At 64.2% G+C, this 16,830-nt stretch overlaps 2 protein-coding genes across 2 annotated transcripts; one reads left to right on the top strand and one right to left on the bottom strand.

Moving 5' to 3' along the window:
• Positions 1-83: 83 nt before the first annotated feature.
• On the top strand, positions 84-14,546 carry CABLES2 (Cdk5 and Abl enzyme substrate 2). The gene is made up of 10 exons (XM_036105323.2): positions 84-589; positions 7,932-8,003; positions 8,077-8,169; positions 8,813-8,890; positions 9,353-9,461; positions 9,988-10,153; positions 10,570-10,673; positions 11,068-11,174; positions 11,887-12,091; positions 12,273-14,546. The coding sequence occupies exons 1-10, from the start codon at positions 84-86 to the stop codon at positions 12,411-12,413; spliced, it is 1,581 nt and encodes a 526-aa protein (XP_035961216.2). The 3' UTR covers positions 12,414-14,546.
• Positions 14,547-14,662: 116 nt separating this feature from the next.
• On the bottom strand, positions 14,663-15,821 carry RPS21 (ribosomal protein S21). The gene is made up of 6 exons (XM_036105382.2): positions 15,690-15,821; positions 15,506-15,568; positions 15,337-15,400; positions 15,129-15,200; positions 14,808-14,863; positions 14,663-14,722 (listed from the first exon to the last, which is right to left on the bottom strand). The coding sequence occupies exons 2-6, from the start codon at positions 15,553-15,555 to the stop codon at positions 14,713-14,715; spliced, it is 252 nt and encodes an 83-aa protein (XP_035961275.1). The 5' UTR covers positions 15,556-15,568; positions 15,690-15,821; the 3' UTR covers positions 14,663-14,712.
• Between the last annotated feature and the right edge of the window lie 1,009 nt (positions 15,822-16,830).

The following is a 16,830-nucleotide window of genomic DNA, read 5'->3' as shown; positions in this document are numbered from 1 at the left end:
GCCTCGGCCAATGGGCGGCGTGCGCGGGCGCGTGCGCGCAGGTGGGGCGGTGGCGGCGGGCGGCCGGCGGGCTCAGTCGGAGGATGGCCGCGGCCGCGGCGGGTGGAGCCCAGGGCCCGGCCCCCGGCCCCGGCCCCGGCCCCGGCCCCGGCCCCGCCAGGGCCCCGCCGCCCGCCGGCCCCGGCCCCGCTGCCCGGGCCCCGCCGCAGGCGCTCCGGAGGCGCGGGGATTCGCGGCGCCGCCAGGCCGCGCTCTTCTTCCTCAACAACATCTCCCTGGACGGCCGGCCCCCGAGCCTGGGCCCGGGCGGAGAGAAGCCCCCGCCGCCGCCGCCCGCCGAGGCCCGCGAGCCGCCCGCGCCGCCGCCTCCGCCGCCGGGACCACCAGGACCCCCGGGGCCCGAGCCCCCCGCCCGCGGGGCCCCGCCGCCGCCGCCGCCTCCGCCCGCGCCCCCCGCCGGCCTTCCAGGGCTGCCCGGGCCCGCGGGCAGGGCGTCGGCGCCCCAGGGCCTGCTCAGCCCGGCGCCCGGCCCCGCGCCCGCCAGCCTCGGCCTCGGCCTGGGACTCGGGCTGGACATGCAGCGCCAGAGGTGAGTGGGGACCCTGGGCCGGACCCGCGCGGGGCTGGGGTGACCTGACAGCTCAGCACACAGGGTCGGAGTGACCTGGGAGTCATGGGTCCAGGGGATGGGGGTGGAGTGGTCCAGGGCCCCATCTGCACAGGATTTGGGGATCAGGGTCACCTGGGGCCCTGGGAGCCCATGACAGAGGGTCGCCTAGGACTTAGGGATCAGAAGGGGGCCCCGCTCCCCTGGGAGCCCCAGACACAGGGTTGGGGTGTCCTGGGCTTTGCCAGCACTAGAAAGAGAGTTTTGCCTGGGCCCCATGAGTCTAAGATGTGGGGGTCAGCGGTCCTCAGGCCGTGTCCCCAGACACAGGGGTCATGGTCCCCTTAATTCTGTCAGCCCCTTTCAACCTTGGCAATCCCCTGAAACCTGAGTTTCAGGGTTCCCTCCGCCCTTATCAGCCCCCAGACACACAGCCCTGGACACGCCCCTCCCCAACCTGCTTTCGTCAGTCCCAGGACTCAGGGACTCTCAAGCATCCCTTGTGTGTCTCCTTGTGCTCTCCAAGCCGAGTGACCCCTCCAGTCCCCCTGCCCTGTGACATGTGGCTTCCGAGCCCCTGCGCCCGGCCGAACCTCCCCGCCTCCCAACTTACTGGTCCCTGGTCCACCCCATTACCTCCATGCTGACTGCTGTCCCCCCACCCCAGTCCCTCTGAGCTCAGTGTCCCTGGCCCTGTCTGTTCCCAGCTTGCACTTACTCTCCCTGCCCTGATTCCCTGTGTCTGGGAAGCCCTCAGCCCAACCCAGAGCAGCCACCACCCCTGGCCCTCCAGTCTGCCTGTGCTCAGAAAGCCCCTGGCTGCCAGACACCCACATTCTTCTCCCAGAGACCCTTCCACAGCTGCCTGCAGAGCTCAGCTTTGGGTGCCCCCTCCTCCAGACGCTGGGGCTATCCCCTACCCTCCCACTGCCCACCTTCACCGTGACGAGTGATTTGGTGCCTGGGCCTGGGACTCCGGAGAGGCTGCTATCGCAGTCCTTCTGGAAGGGCATTGCTTAGCCTTTGTCTGCAGAACAGAGCCGCAGGGCAGGCCCTCCTGAGGCAGGCCCCGCAGGTATGCAGGGAGGGGCCGAGAGCAGAGCCCTGCAGCTCACTGCCCTGCATGGGTGGGCCGAGGCCTCGAGTCCCTGGGGTTCAGAGGCGGCTCTTGTCACCTGGAGGTCACCATGGCTGCCTCACACCCCTGGCCGTCAGACAGCGCTGAAGATGATGGGGTTGAGACCAGAATGCAGGCTTGGTTATCAGTTCTTGACGTTACATTCTGAGTTCTGGTGTGTGGCCCACGGCTGAGTGCTGACTGAGGGCACCGTCACACCGTAGACGGAAGTATTTCCAACTCTGTGGAGAAGCGGCTGCCTCCTGGGCAGGCCAGGAGGATGCCCGTGGACCTGACCCTTCCACAAGCAGGCCTGGCTGAGGCCGCAGAGACGGTAAGGGGGCTGAGTGGAGCCAAGCGATCATTCGGCCCCAAACACGGCTGCTGAGCAGCACACTCCTGCCATCCCTGGGGAGACGGGACTGCTTATCCGAGAGGAGGCTCATGTTCAGAAAAAACTATTTGATCCGTGGAAATCAGTCCATTTTAAAACCAGAGCCCCAAAGCCTACTTGTCCTCTTCCTTGAAGTCGTAGAGTCCGCCCGGAGGATGGTCCCCAGATCACGCCGGGCCTCTGCAGTCCCTCTGTGGCGTTGACGAGTCATGGGGCTTCAGAGGGAAGGGGGCTCACCTGCTGCCAGACCCGAGCTTCCTGCGAGCAGTTTGTGTCTACTCTCTCCGTCCGCTGTCTGACGCTGGGCCGCCCCCTTCCCCTTTTGGAGTGCGTGTGCATTCTGGGCAGACCGCATGTCGTTTTAGGCTCTCTGCTCAGCAAACAGGCAACCCTGCTGTGGGCCAGACCCTGCAAACCAGGTTAGCCGGCAGCCTGCCCCTTGGAGCCACGCTCCAGGGAAGGGCTTGGGGGGGGGGGGTGCGTGGGTGCTGGGTGCAGCAGCTGTGAGCAGAAGCCCTGCGAGGCCACAGGGGCTGGTGGGGCCCCCGCACCACCCGTTCCTGGGAGCTGGGGAGGACGCTGGCGCAGGACGGGAAATGATGTGAGCGGGGTGCTCTTTGGTTTTTTTGCTGCACCCACCCCCATCCCTCTGTCCCTCCACCCGGGACATGAACCCTCTCCTGCTGCTCCCTCCTTCCTGCCCTCTGGGGCCACACCTGCCTGCGCAGAACTGTCCCTCCTCGGGCTCTGCCCAAGAGAGTCGCTGCAGAGTGCATGAGGGGCCTTCAGCCAAGCCAAGGGGCTCTTAGCTGCAGGCCCAGTCTGAGGATCAGTTGTATTTCCAGAGTGGCGGTAGTGGGGCCCCCTCCTCAAGTCTGTACCATGAGTGTGGTGGTTTGAGCCAGGCTCTGGGGATAGACGCGCTGTCATCCTAGGTCCACCCGTCAGGGGCTCTGTTGTGACCTTGGGCAGGAGCCTCCCTGAGCCTCAGTTTACTCCTCTGTGAAGTGCTTTTGCCTTCTGTACTACATACCTGAGGGGCTCTGTGAGGTCAGATGAGGTCAAGGGCTCAGTGAGGGGTGGCCGTGGCCAGGGCCAGGTGAGCAGACACTTGTCACAAGCAGGTTACCCAGTGAGTGCTCACACTCAGTCCACAGCAGGGAAGTTGTGTTTCACCCTCGGGGTTCAGCCCGGTGTGGCTTTTCCTGCTAAGCCAGTGAGCAAGTCACTGGAGTCCAAAGCTCCCTCCTAGAACCTTTAACACGGTGTTTACTTTCATCTCAACACCACGGTCACTTAAGGCAAGCAGGCGGGCTTCTGGGCTCCTCCAGCTGGCAGAAACAGGTTCTCGGGCCCCGCACCCTCCTCTCCTAGAAAACCCGAGGGGGTTCCCGCGAGCTGGGCAGCGTCGGACCGCAGCCTCACTTCCTCTCTCTGTCTTAGGGGACGCAGGGCTGCGATTGGGGCGGGGCAGGGCTGCGCTCCCTCTGGAAGCCCCAGAGAAAGAGCCTTCTTGCCTCCCCCCAGCTCTGGGTGGCCCAGGCATCCCTCCAGTCTCTGCTCCGTCTTCATGACGCTTGTCCTGTGTGTCTGTGTCTGAACCTGGCCTCTCCTTGTAAGGACGCCAGTCATTGGATCAGGGCCCACCCGAAGGGCCCCCTCTTCACTTGGTCACATCTGCAGAGATCCTGTCTCTAACCAGGGCCAAAGTAACAGATGTCAGGGGTCAGGACTTCAACATAACTTTTTGGGGGGCACAGCTCAGCCCACGACAGCCCTCATTAGTGTCCAAGGCACAGGGGAGCTAGGGGTGCTGCCGTGAGGCCAGGGACATTGCTGCGGTAGGGGGGAGCAGAAAGCCTCGCAGCTCTGGACGGTTCACACTGGAACGATTCCGAGAAAGGGCCTGGGGTTTCAGCTGCCATGCTGGCCAGGAGCCACTTCGTGTTCCCGAAGCTGCCAAGCTCCTGTCGAAATTAAACCATTTTCAGTGTAGCATCTGGCAATTTGCTTACAACTCTGATTTGAGGGGTTCTTGCTGGAGGACAGCTGGAGATGGTTGCCAAGGTTAGAGCCTAGAGGCGCATCATCCCGTGGCGGCTCGGAGGCCTTGCTGAGACTTGGCCCCCAGAGACCACACCTGGGGTCCCATCACCGGGGGAACTTCAGGCCTCTCGGAGCGGTTGGCTGGAATGTGGGGTTTGTGCTTTTCCTGGCAGGGACTTGGTGAGATGGGGTGCCCAGGACCACCACTCCTTGGGCAGATATGCACAAGGATCTGCGAGGTCAGGTGCCATGCTCAGATGGGCACGGAGCAGGAGAGGGGCCCAAGTCGTGGGCACGAGTGCCTGTCAACAGCCCACACCAGCTGGTCTGACCCCTTCACTTGGCCCCTCACTCTGTTTGGGTGGTTCTCGGCCCTCAAACAGACCTCAGGTGGGAGCCTTCCTTGGCTGGGTATTTCTGCAGTGACAAAGTAAAGGGCGTTAGTCAGACGATAGAAACCGTCCAGTAGTGATTTCGCTTCCTGTTTGCAGGCGCATTTCACATCTGGGGTGGGGGGCGGCAATTCTGACAGTGAACCAGAGGCTGAGCAGGCCCGTGGTCCGACAGTGGCCGCTTGTGCCTCTCCCACACCCCGACCCTTGGCTCCTTCTTCCCCCAAGAGTCCAACGCAGGCAGCCTCGGGCCAGTCGCCGGTGAGTAGACCCCATCCCGCGGACCCTGGCCCTGGCCGTGGCTCAGCAGAGAGGCTTCCTGGGCTGGGGTGACTTGGCAGGGGAGGGGGGCGGTGCAGGGAGCAGAGAGCCCAAGTTTTGTTCTTTGTAGCGTATTTGTTAGCAGTGTTTCTAAATGGGGGTGTAAAATGTGTGTCGCGCCCTGGGGGCAGCACACGCCGTCCCCCAGAAGCTCTCCGCAGCCAGCGTCCGTCCCCACCGTGGGTGCCGTGCATGCAGGTGCGCTGAGTGCGGCGTGCCCAGCTCCTGCTGACCGCGCTGGCTTGCCTCCCGCGGGGACTGTTGCAGAGGCAGCTGCTGGGATGTCCTGTCATGCCTGCTGGCCACACGGACACCTTCCTGGGGGGCAGTTTCCAGAGAGGCTGAGCAGGGCACCCTTGGCCGGAGCCCATCCTGCTGGGGCCACATGCGAGGGCGTGGTGCTCTCGCCTCGGGACTCACTGAGGGGCTGGACATTCCTCCAGAGGAGCCACCTGCCAGAGGTTGACTAGCCAGCAGTCCCTTTTGAAAGGGGCACTGTCCCCGGAGCGGCTGAGCTGCTCCACGTTCTGGGAAGGGTAGGCACCGCCTGACCACCTGGGGCGGCCCCTAGATAGCCGTGTGCGTCCATGACCGGGGCTCTGACTGCCAGCTGCCCTACCGCCTCCACTTTCTGAGAACCCTGCAGACCAGGTGCCGCCCGACACGCAGTCACCTCCACACCAAAGAGTCTGGGGTCCCTGGGAGCCCAGACTCTCTCCTGCCCAGACGCTGCGCTTCCAGAATGTTCTGCAGCCACCAGCTCATCACTGTGCCCTCACTCGGCCCTCTGCAGACGGGGATGTACCGCCCCCCCATATCTGCACATCAGCCTGATCCTGAGAACACAGTAGGTCTGCACGCCTGGGCCTCCCATGTCCCACGTGCCCCCGCAGACCTGCGCATCAGAGCTTGGGGCTCGGTGATCAGCATTGTCATAGGCTTTTCATGCCACCCCAAACAGCACACCTGGAACGCAGGCCAAGTTCAGCAGAGGAGCGCCTGAGGGCATGGTTGAGGGGTGGCCTCAATTCCAGCCAGCCCAGCCCCGGGGTCTGCAGGGGGTAGAGAGGCAGTGTTGCTGCTGTTGGCAAATGCACAGAACGCCCACGGGCGTGCAGGTCCCAGTAGCACCTGACCAGCTGTGTGATCTCGGGCAGCTTGCTTGCCCGCTCTGTGCCTCAGTTTCCCCACGTGTGAACTGAGAGTAGTAACACCGCCCATCGTGTGCAGATATCGTGAGGGCTGAGTATCTGTAAAATGCTCAGGAGGAGAGAGAAGTGGAAGAAAACCACAGGTACCTGCAAAAGCAACTGGGAACAGATTTTAAAGCCTGGTGAGCTGAGTGGCATCATCCCAGAATCAACAGAAGGTGCGAGCAAGGCGGCAGATGCCCATGTCTCGCCTGCCGGGCAGCGGGCCAGAGGCTGTGTGCGGGGCCGGGCCTCTGTGGAGACCGCTGCTGGCCTGGGCCCTGCAGGTGAGGTCCCAGGTGTGCGGAAGCCGTTGGGGCACCACCTGGAAAATGCCCTGAGGAAGCCTCACGGGGCCGCTGCACGGGGCCTCTGAGCCCAGCCCTGCAGGGCCGCTCGGGCTCTACCCAAGTCAGCGGCTTTTCTTGGCATGGGTCCTGCCCGTCCACCTACTCACCCGCCCCCGCCCCCCAGGCTTCTTAGGACGCTGGGTGTCCACCGGACATGCCCCTCCTGCCGTCCCTTGAGCAGCTGCACACCCGCCTGCAGAGGCCCCTGGGCCCATTCCCCCCGCCCCCCCGGCCGGTTCTCAGACCGCGGCTCCAGCCTGGGCTCCCCTATCTGATGGACTCTCGCACTCACAGCACCCTCAAGCACTCTCATCCCGCAGGCGGGTGCCCTCCCCCCCCCAGGCCCCGCCCCTCTCCGGAGGTGGGGCCGCAGTGGGGGACACCCAGCATCTCACTAGAGGTTGTGCTGTGTTCGATTCTGGTTTCTTTTCAGCGAGTGTCTGCTGCCTCTGTCATTTTAAAGACTTACGTGGAACCTGGGCTGTGGCTGACAGCCTTGGAGTCCCCCAGGACTGCCCTGGTTGTGTGACCTGGGGCAGGTGCCCAGCTGCTCTACGCTCCCACAGGCAGTGGCTCCATGGCAGGAGGTGGCGGCTGGGCCCCTAGCACACGCCGGTGGCCACGTGGATTCTAGGCTCGCTCCACCTGGTGAGGTGGCCTGACCACACTGGGCTTCATCTGTCAGCCAGGGGTCCTGCGGGAGGACAGAGTTGCTTCTGGGCAGGCTGTAGCTCCCAGAAGTGGCCTCCTCGGCCACGTGTGTCCCCCCGACCCCTCCCCAGGAGCCTGGACTCAGTTCACACTCCAGACGCGCAGGGCACCTGGCACCTGCCGGCCTGGGCTGAGTGCAGCGCCCATGTCGCTTTGTTTTGTGGACCACGCAGCCTTGGCCTCTGGGAGCCTCCCTCTCATTGGGAAGGTGTGGGGACTTGGGGCCCATCTGCACAGCTTTGTCATAAGTGGGCCTTACTGGTGAGATGTGCATGTCTGCCCCATGAGGACTAGGAGGTTGACAGGTGACCACAGTGGTGGCCTGGGTGCCAGTAACCGGGGTTTGTGATCTCGAACTGAGGGTGCAGACACGCAGGGTTTCTGAGCCTTCAGGCGTGAGAAGCTCCCCTGACACGGGGTAGGAGGTTGTGAGCTCTCCAGGAGCAGCTCCTCCAATCTTGGAAGGCCTTCCTGCAGCGCCTCATTGCCTTCAGCCTGCTGTGGGTAAGCACGACCCACCCTGCCAATCCTGGGCCAGAGAGGACGCCTGGGACGTGTAGGCTGAGCTTTAGGAGGCCACGGGCAGCGGACCAGGGTGCTGGTCCCGCTTGGATTCTTCTGGCAAACTCTGGTCCTTGGGTGGCCCTCCCCAAGGCTCAGACCTCACCCCAGACCGGCTCCTGACCCGGTCGGTGGCTGTGGGCTGCCCCTTCGGCAGGGAGAAGACTGAGCGCACGTCTCTGGGTCCGAGGGCAGCCCCTTCCCAGGTCTGTTAGCTGAGGCCCTGCTCTGTCTTCTTACAGAAGGCGAGTCGCCTCCCAGCGCTGCTCTCTCGAGTTCCTGGAAGATGCTGTGGGATGTGCCTCAGTTCAAAGGTAAGAGTCTCTGAGACCCGGGGCCAGAGGGGGGCTCAAGGGAGGGAAGAGTGACCTGGTTTTTACCTTGCAGAACCAAACACATATCCGGATCCCCAAGACACAAAGGCCTGAAGAAGACTCACTTCATCAAGAACATGAGGCAGTATGATACCAGGAACAGCAGGTACCACGTGCCACGGCAAGCACGTGGCCGCCCAGAGGCAGGGCTGCCATCCGGTCCTGGGCCCCTGCCTGTAGCCCTGGAGCTGCCCACCGTGTCCGCCTCGCACCTAGCGAGGGCTTGGGTCCTACCCTGTCCTCCTCGCTGGTAGCCCAGGGGAAGGGCCACAGAGCAGGTGTGGCAATGGAATGTGGCCAAGAGAGAAGGGCTTGGTTTGTCTGGGAAGCACAGGGGGTGGTTGAGCTAAAAGCCAGGATGCAGGGGCCCCAAAGGGGTACAGGCCTGGTGCGGTGGCCCTCGGAGCTTGTGTGTGTGTAGGCGCTGCCTGGGGGCCCCAGGGGTTCCCATCGCCCGCCCTCACGGCCCGCCCTGCCAACCCTGAGGCATCTGAGCCCATTGCCCTTCCTGCTGGAGGCCATGCTGCCGAGCCTCCACCCAGCGGCCCTGTTCTCCTAGCAGCGGCCCAGACCCCGCCCCCCCAGCGTGACCCTCAGCGTGACGGGCTCGTGCTGGTGCTGAGGCGCAGGCCCGAGCGCGCCCAGGGGCCCGGTATCCCAGCCAGCAGCCTGTGTCACCCAAGTCTAGGGGGGAAGGAATTCTGTCCCAGAAACGCCCGCCACCTCCTCTGACCAGCACCTCCCCCCAGGATCGTGCTCATCTGCGCCAGGCGGTCCCTGTGTGCGGCCTTCTCAGTGCTGCCCTACGGAGAAGGCGTGCGGGTCAGGTGAGCGGCCCGGGGAGGCACCGAGCTCGGGATCGGCTCTGCCAAAGCTCCTCAGGAGCTCTGAAGGCCTTTTGGGTCCTGGTTCTCTAGCAGGGGTGTGTCTGCACCGTTATTTTGTTTGAGCTGCTTGAGTGCAGATGCCTGGGACGCGCCTCATGGGGATGCTGCCCTGCGTCCTCGTGAGCAGTCCAGGCAAATGCGTCCCACACAGAACTCCGGGAAGAAGGACACGGCCGTCAGGGCGGGGGCGGCACCAGGGGGCCTGGCAACAGGGAACCCTTCACGGGGGATGGGCCTGGGCCACGCTGGCCAAGGGGGTGGCCTCAGATAGAGGTCAGTGCTGCCCCGTTACTGCCAACCTCCAGAGTGTTGGAACAGGAAGTGCTGGGCCCGCGGAGCGGCGGGACTGGGCCTCCTCCAGGGGCAGAGGAAGGCAGCTGTCCCCCATCCTGTGCATTGCAGTGACCTCAGGGTGGACAGCCAGAAGCAGAGGCACCCCTCCGGTGGCGTCTCCGTGTCTTCTGAGATGGTCTTTGAGTTGGAAGGCGTCGAGCTGGGAGCAGATGGGAAGGCAAGTGTGGGTGCCGTCCACGGTCGGGGCGGGTGGGCGGGCACAGAGCTTGCGCTCACCAAGGCAGTAAACACGTGGAGCTGCGTTTCCCCCTGAATCTTATAAAACGCCCGGTGTGGGTGGAAGCCCCACAGCCCCGTAAGAACAGACCCCGTCGCCTCACTCAGTGGCCAAGTGACGAAAAATGACCTGCGTCGGGAGGGTGTCCCGGTGCCTCCTCTGCTGTCGGTCAGAGGCGGGGAGAAGGTCCCTGTGCTGCAGACCCCACACAGGAGGGCAAGGGTGGCATTCTGGAACATTCTTGTTGCTGAGGACGCTAACCCCAGGTGAGCAGCATCCAGCACGGGGCTGCCTGGGAGCGTTAGCTCTCAGTAGGTCCTTCCCTGTCCACGGAAGGGTGGCGTTTGTGCAGGGCCCTCTTGCAGCAGGAAGGCGTAAGGCACAGCTTGCCCTCCCTCTGGTCTCAGGACGGGGCCATGGGCCCAGGGGCAGTAGGGACTGAGCCCTGACACCCTTGCCTCTCCAGGTGGTGTCTTATGCCAAGTTCTTGTACCCTACCAACGCCCTGGTCACACACAAGACGGACAGCCACGGCCTGCCGCCCCAGCCCCGGCCCAGCGTCCCCCGCGCTCTGCCAGTCTCAAGATACAAAGCAGCCCCGGCCAAGTCAGCGCCCGCCGGCACGGAGCTAGGTAGCCTCACATGCCCTAACTGGGCGCAGGGCAGGCAGCCACACCAGCTGGGCAAGGGACAGCATGTGGCCGACCAGAGACCCATTCCAGCCCACAGTCCGCAGTCCAGACAGGGCGCCAGGCTCGGGGGCAGGGTCAAGAGAAGGGCCTCCCTGAGAGCAGACAGCCTAGGCTTCACCCAGCCGGGCACTGGCATGGAGGCGGGGGGCAGGGGGCCCCTCCTCGTCAGGACAGCCTTCCTTCCACGCAGCCCTCAGGGACAGGGAACCGCGGCCTGCAGCCCCTCCCAGACCCCAGACCCCAGCAGCACGGCCCCCCCGGCACTAGACCAGGGTTCCAGCGGAGGCTTGGGTTGGCAGAAGCTGGTTGGCCAGAGCTGGGGCTCGTGGTGGGTCAGGGCTGCCCTCTGCATGCAGGGAGTGACGCAGGGGATGCGCTGGAGTATAACCCCAACCTCCTGGACGACCCACAGTGGCCCTGCGGCAAGCACAAGCGGGTCCTCATCTTCGCCTCTTACATGGTACGGTGAGCATCACCACGTGCCCGGTCCGCACGCCTCTGGGTATCTGGGGGCAGGCCGAGGGCAAGCCGCCAGGGCAGGGCTGACGTGCCCCCCACCCCCTGGACACCAGCAGCACCTCGGGACAGGAGGGGGTGCACAGTAGGCCGGGGGGCTGCGCTGACCACACCGCCCTGGGGTCACCATTGCCCTCAGCCCACACCCTGGCGGCCCGGGGCTGCCCACTCTGCGCCCTCTGTCCGGAGGCTTGTCCTCGGCAGCACCGGTGCCTGAAGCCGCCGCACATTCACATCGCAGTCCCAGGCCAGCATGAGATCAGCCCATGGGCTGGGGCGGGTGGGCCCCCAGGCCTGTGCAGGGCCAGCTCCCTACCCTGCTGCCTTCTGTCCTGCAGACCACGGTGATAGAGTATGTGAAGCCCTCTGACCTCAAGAAGGACATGAACGAGACTTTCCGAGAGAAGTTCCCGCACATCAAACTGACGCTGAGCAAGATCCGGAGGTAAGGGGGGCTGAGGCGAGGTCTCTGGGCCCCACCGCCCGATGGGGCCGTTCCTCTCCTCCCCCGTTTCTGGTAGGTCCCTGAGCTTGACAAATACAGATGTGCCCCACCCAGACCCCCCCTGCCGTCTGCCCAGGCCAAGATCAGCAGCTCCCTAGCCCCCTACCTACCACCTCCGCGGGCCAGGCCACCTCGCTGCCTCTCATACCCACACCTCCTAGCCTTCCCGGGACAGCACGGGAGACGGGCACTGACCCCCCCGTGATCAATGGGATCGAGGGCCGAGGAGGCTTGCCCAAGACCTCACGGCGAGTAAGTGGCGGACTGCCCTGCCCTGGGTCCATCTGGCCCCACTGCGCCCCACCGACCCCTCCCCAGCAGCACCCGCAGGGGCTTCACAGGTGTGTCTACACCACGAGGCCTTTCCACAGGCGGTTTTCTCCCCGCATTGTCCTCCTCACTGCCACAGGACAGCAGGGACCGTGTCCTCTGTGGTGTTCTCTGGAGGACAGTGTGGGCCGGCCAGTACAGCTGGGGGGGAGTGCCCCGGGCCAACATCAGCCGGCTCGCCCTCCACGCTGCGGGCCGAGTGCTGCGCCGGGCCCACCCGCAGGGAATGGGGCTTTTTCAGCGCCCAAAGGGCCCTCCTGGGGCAGGAAGAGGGTGGCCACTTCCTCGGCCCCTGAGCACTGGGCCTCCGTGTAACCTGCAGTTTAAAGCGGGAGATGCGGAACCTTTCTGAGGAGTGCAGCCTGGAGCCCGTGACGGTGTCCATGGCCTACGTGTACTTCGAGAAGCTCGTCCTGCAGGGCAAACTCAACAAGCAAAACCGCAAGCTGTGCGCCGGGGCGTGCGTGCTGCTCGCTGCCAAGATCAGCAGCGACCTCCGCAGGAGTGAAGTGAAGCAGCTCATCGACGTGAGTGTGCCTGTCCCGCCCCAGCCTGGCCTGCAGCCCCCCCACCCCCCAACAAGGCCTGGCCACCTGCGGGGAGCCTGTGGGGAACCTGGAGCCGGGCCTGCACCCACACCCCAACCCGCTGCCCTGGGTGGGAGACGGGGCCCGGGCCCCGCGTAATCTCCTCGCTTTTTCAATGCAGAAGCTAGAAGAAAGGTTTCGATTCAACAGACGGGATCTAATTGGGTTCGAGTTCACGGTGCTGGTGGCCTTGGAACTCGCACTCTACCTTCCCGAGAGCCAGGTGTTACCTCATTACCGACGCCTCACGCAGCAGTTCTAGCCGAGGCCGGCCTCCGCATGCCGGGAGGCTGGCCTCCGCTGCCGAGACAGCCCTGGTGCAGGCACTCACACGCGGGCCGGGGCGGTGTTCTCAGGCGCTGCAGGGCACGCCCACAGGTCCCCACTTCGGCACCCACCTGGCGGGGACCCACCTGCCCTCTGTGACCGACGACCCTGTCTGCACACCTTTGCGTCCTTGGAGGGACACTGCTTTCGTTCCAAAGCACACCATGCCCATGGTATTCCTGAGAGCCTGCTTGCATTTTCACAGGAACAAGGTGGGAGGTTTTGTGTTCTTTTCCACGTGCCTGAGAGCGGGCTGCACGGGGACCCTGGCTTACCTCGTGCAGTCATCCCAGCTCTGCAGCGTCCTTCTCCCTTGCGTCTTCCGCAAACCACAGCTGCTGCGCGAGCATCTCAGTGAAGATCTGGGTTTCCAGACCGTACCTGACACACTGAAATTGCTGAAGTTAACGTAACGAAGCATTAGTCTTGGCTACTACAGGTTTTCGGATGTGGAGACGCGGCACTGCACCCCCACGGCTTGGCTCGCTCCCAGCCCAGCAGCGCCCCCCCTGGGGATGCCCATCTGCCTCCCCTGTGTCCACAGGCAGAGCTCTGGCATTAGGTTAAGTCAACCAGAGCAGACTCCGGTTTATCTCATTCGTTACTCTTCCGAGCATCCTGTCACTGTGAAATCCTGGTGCCCGAGCGTCGCACAGCCCGGCAGGCCTCGGCGCAGACACTGGTCCACCCCTGGGGGACCCGCCGCTCACCTCTCACCGGGAAACCCTGCTCACCTGCGACACTCTGGACTTTCAGGATGTCTGGATTGCTTGCTCTTGGCTCTTGATCTTCCTAAGCAATATTGTGATGGAAAAAAACAGCGTTATTTATTGTTACTTGGGATTTGGTTCTATGGGTCTTTTTAAGGGAACAAAAACTGGTTACGTGAGATCTGTTGAAGTTGACTTGAAACCACACTTGATCCTCAAGCAGGCAGGAGACGGGCTCCTCCACGGCCCTGCACCCCATGGCACCACCTCCCTAAAGGGGTCGGTGCTCAGAGTTTCTTCCCAGGCAGGAGGGAGCAGCAGTCCCGGCTGTCGTGAAAGGAGCCCAAGGGGTAGTGGCCGTCGCCTGTGCCCCACGTGCCAACAGGGCCCGTGTTCTGCTTTCCCAGGTCTGCGTGTCCGTTGCGCACGCTCTGTGACCTGGTTCTCCAGCGTGCTGCCCCACCAAACACTGAAGAACTGAGGAGTTTCTCCCCTTGGGTCAGCTGCTGTCAAAAATGTCCATGTTGGCCGGGCCATTTAGCTGCTTCCCTACTGTTGTCCTATGAAACTGTCACAGGGCCCTGGCTACAACCCCGCCTGTACTCGTGTGTGGACCGGTGCTTCTGCAAGGAGACCCCAGTTCTCATCACAGCGCTCAGGCACCAGCAACTCCACCCAGACCCCAGCATCCGTGTCTGCCCACAGGCCAGCCGTTCCTTCCTGGGGTGAGGGGAGACTGCAGCATGGAGGTCAAAGCCCAAGTCCATATTCCAAGCTTATTTATTGTGGAATACCGCCCTGTCCTCTCCAACGTGGCCCCTTAAGCCACACGTACCCAAGGTGAAGGTGGAAGTTTCCTTCTGGATAGCAACCTGTCCCACCACCTGTGTCTCAAGGATATTTTTAGGTTACGAGTACTGCAAGGGACCGACCCCAAGTGTACATCCTGGTCCACAGCTTCACCTCAGAAAAGGGCACGTGTCCTTGGAATTTCCGTGCCGACCTTAGAACAGCTGAGACGACCGGAGTTCACGTATTCACGTACAACCCATAGTTTCTCCCTTGGTGTGTCCTCGTGTCATCCGTGCAGAAAGCTGCTCTCGTGTGGTGTTCAGCTGTCACCGCAGCAAAGCCAGTATTGAAGCCAAACTTCAGCCTGAACCCCTCATTCTCTGGAACAAGCCCTGACGTGTGAGACGTGTCTGAGGGCCTAACACGGCTCTCGGCACTTGGTAGCAGCTGTAGACTGAAAAGTGCGCTACACGACCATCTGACCTCATTGTCCAGTCACATGTGGTGATATGTTTGCAAATGGTAATGTATTTGTGGTTCGAAGTAAAACGTGGTTTTGCAACGTACTCTGTAGGTTGGTTGCCTCCTTTCGGCTGAGCGGCCCCTCCTTGTCAAACACGCACAGCCCTGACCCTCTGACACCCAGAAGAACGCACCCAGTCATAGAACAAACCGACACAAATGGGTTTTACTATTTATTTATGACAAATATCCCACATCCGTGATCTCCAGTCAGAAGTTCCTAGGACAAAAATAAGGACAATGTTAAACCTTGTTTTTGGGAAGGTCCAGAACCTCTGTGCCCAAACGCAGGCCCTCTTACTTACTTGGAAACGATGCCATCGGCCTTGGCCAGTCGGAGGATGGAGTCATCGGACTCCCCCTGGAAAAGAGCACGGCAGGCCATCTCCCCTGCTCCCCCGCGCCGGAGCGCAGACTGGCCCAGTCTCCCGGCCTCACCCCTGACTGCGGGGGGGCTCTGGAGGCCAGGCCGCCCCTGCCGCCCGCAAGCGCCTGAGTGCCCCGTCACGGTGGTCCCTGCCCGGCCCCTGCCCCCTCCCCAACGCACCCCCAGGAAGGGCGGGCGGCCGGCACATCCCCCTCCCCGGTCCACAGCGCGCCGGCAAGTGCAGCAGGGGCACACTCACCATCCTGCGAATGGCCCCACAGATAGCGTAGGTTTTGAACTGGCCGTTGAACCTGCCCGTCACCTTATCAACCTGCGAATCGTCCACGCGCGTCACAGAGACCGCCAGGCACGTTTCGCTCCGACCTGGGGCCCGGGGATGACCGACCCCGCAGGCCGCCCTGGGAACTCCCTCCCCGGCGGGACTGGCCCTCCGCCGCCCGGCTCACCTCGGCCACGTTCATCTGGATGGACGCGTGGTCCTTGGCGCCGATGATGCGGTTGCTGGCGGAGCTGCAGGGGGGGCGCAGTGAGCGGGCGGGAGTGGGGGGTCGAGGGGGCGGGAGTGGGGGGTCGAGGGGGCGGGAGTGGGGGGTCGAGGGGGCGGAGGTCGCTCACCATTTCCGCGGCACGTACAGGTCCACGAACTCGCCGGCGTCGTTCTGCATGTCGAAGGCGCGCCTGCGAGAGCCCGCGGCGCCGTGAGGCCGGGCCGTGTCCCCTCCCCCGCCCGCCGCGGCCCCGGTCTCCGACCCCGCCCCGGAGCCCCCGCCCGGCGCCCCCACCCGGCCGCACGGCCCACCTGCTGCCACCACCACGAGCTCGAGCGCAGAGAGGAAGCGCTGCGTCCCCCGGCAGCGGTATTGGCGAGCGGGGCGGGGCCTCGAGAAGTGCTTCCGGGTCCCGGCGCGCCGCGCGCAGCCGGCCGGTTCGGATGCACTTCCGCTTCCGGCGGACGGGGGCGGGGCCTCCGCGTGTTGCGCGGCGCGGGGTGGGTAGCAGCCGGGCGCTGACTCGCGAGGGCGGACGGGTCGGGCTGGTGGCGGGCCCGGGCCTCGGCTTCGGAAGAGCGGCGACGCGGGCTGTGCACAGCCCTCCTGGGACTTGCCCCGTGCAAGTGGCCGAGGACCAGGTGCGGATGGACGCAGCAGGGCGTGTAGCTGATCCGAGCCCGAGGAAGCCGCGGGCGGGCGGCGGAGGGAAGCCGGGCTTGGGCTGGGGTCCCCTGCGAGGGGGGGACGCCGCCCTCGCGTGTAGGCGCCAGCCCTCCGGAAACCGAGGGCCGAGCAGAGCGGGGAGGGGGCGCTGTCAGGGCAGGGGGTGGGTCCCGGGCCGCGCTGAGCCGGACGGGCCCGTGCCCCACAGGCCTGGGGGTGAGCTCGGCAGCTCCTCAGCTCCCACCTGGGCTTCGGACTTCACCTCTCCGACCAGTCCGTCCTGCCTCCCCCGCAGGGCTGCCTGAGGCTGAGCCTCGGGAGGAGGATCGTCCCTTCGCCCGGCACGCCCTCCGTCCGTCTCGGCTGCCACACCACCTCCCTGAGCCAGGTCTGCGTCCGGGCGCACGGTTAAGGGCTCTGCGCACTCCGGCACTCCGCACAGCAGGCCCACGGAGCACAGTCGAGTCAGCCTGGCCGCGCGCACCGTTCGCCAGCTTCATTCTGGCTATGGGAGAGTTTACCTTCTGGCCTAGCTGGGGCTGAGGCTGCAAGTCCGCCCGTGCCTGGAAACCTTCTTGTAAGCAGGGTGTCTGCTGCTGCTGCCGCTAAGCTCCAGCAGGTGGGCGTCAGGAGTGTGGCCCCTGAGGCCAGCCCCTTCTGGAAGGTCACTCAGTGTGCCTGCAAGCCCTGAGAGGTATGTGCTCTCTCCAGGCCCCCGACACATGTGCAGACGTGACCCGTTTGTGGTTGGGCATTCACACAGCCGGCCTGTCTGTCTGCATGTGG

This window comes from Halichoerus grypus, chromosome 10, assembly GCF_964656455.1.
Source record: "Halichoerus grypus chromosome 10, mHalGry1.hap1.1, whole genome shotgun sequence".
Classification (NCBI taxonomy): Eukaryota; Metazoa; Chordata; class Mammalia; order Carnivora; family Phocidae; genus Halichoerus; species Halichoerus grypus.
This window is presented reverse-complemented; position numbering and strand designations above follow the sequence as displayed.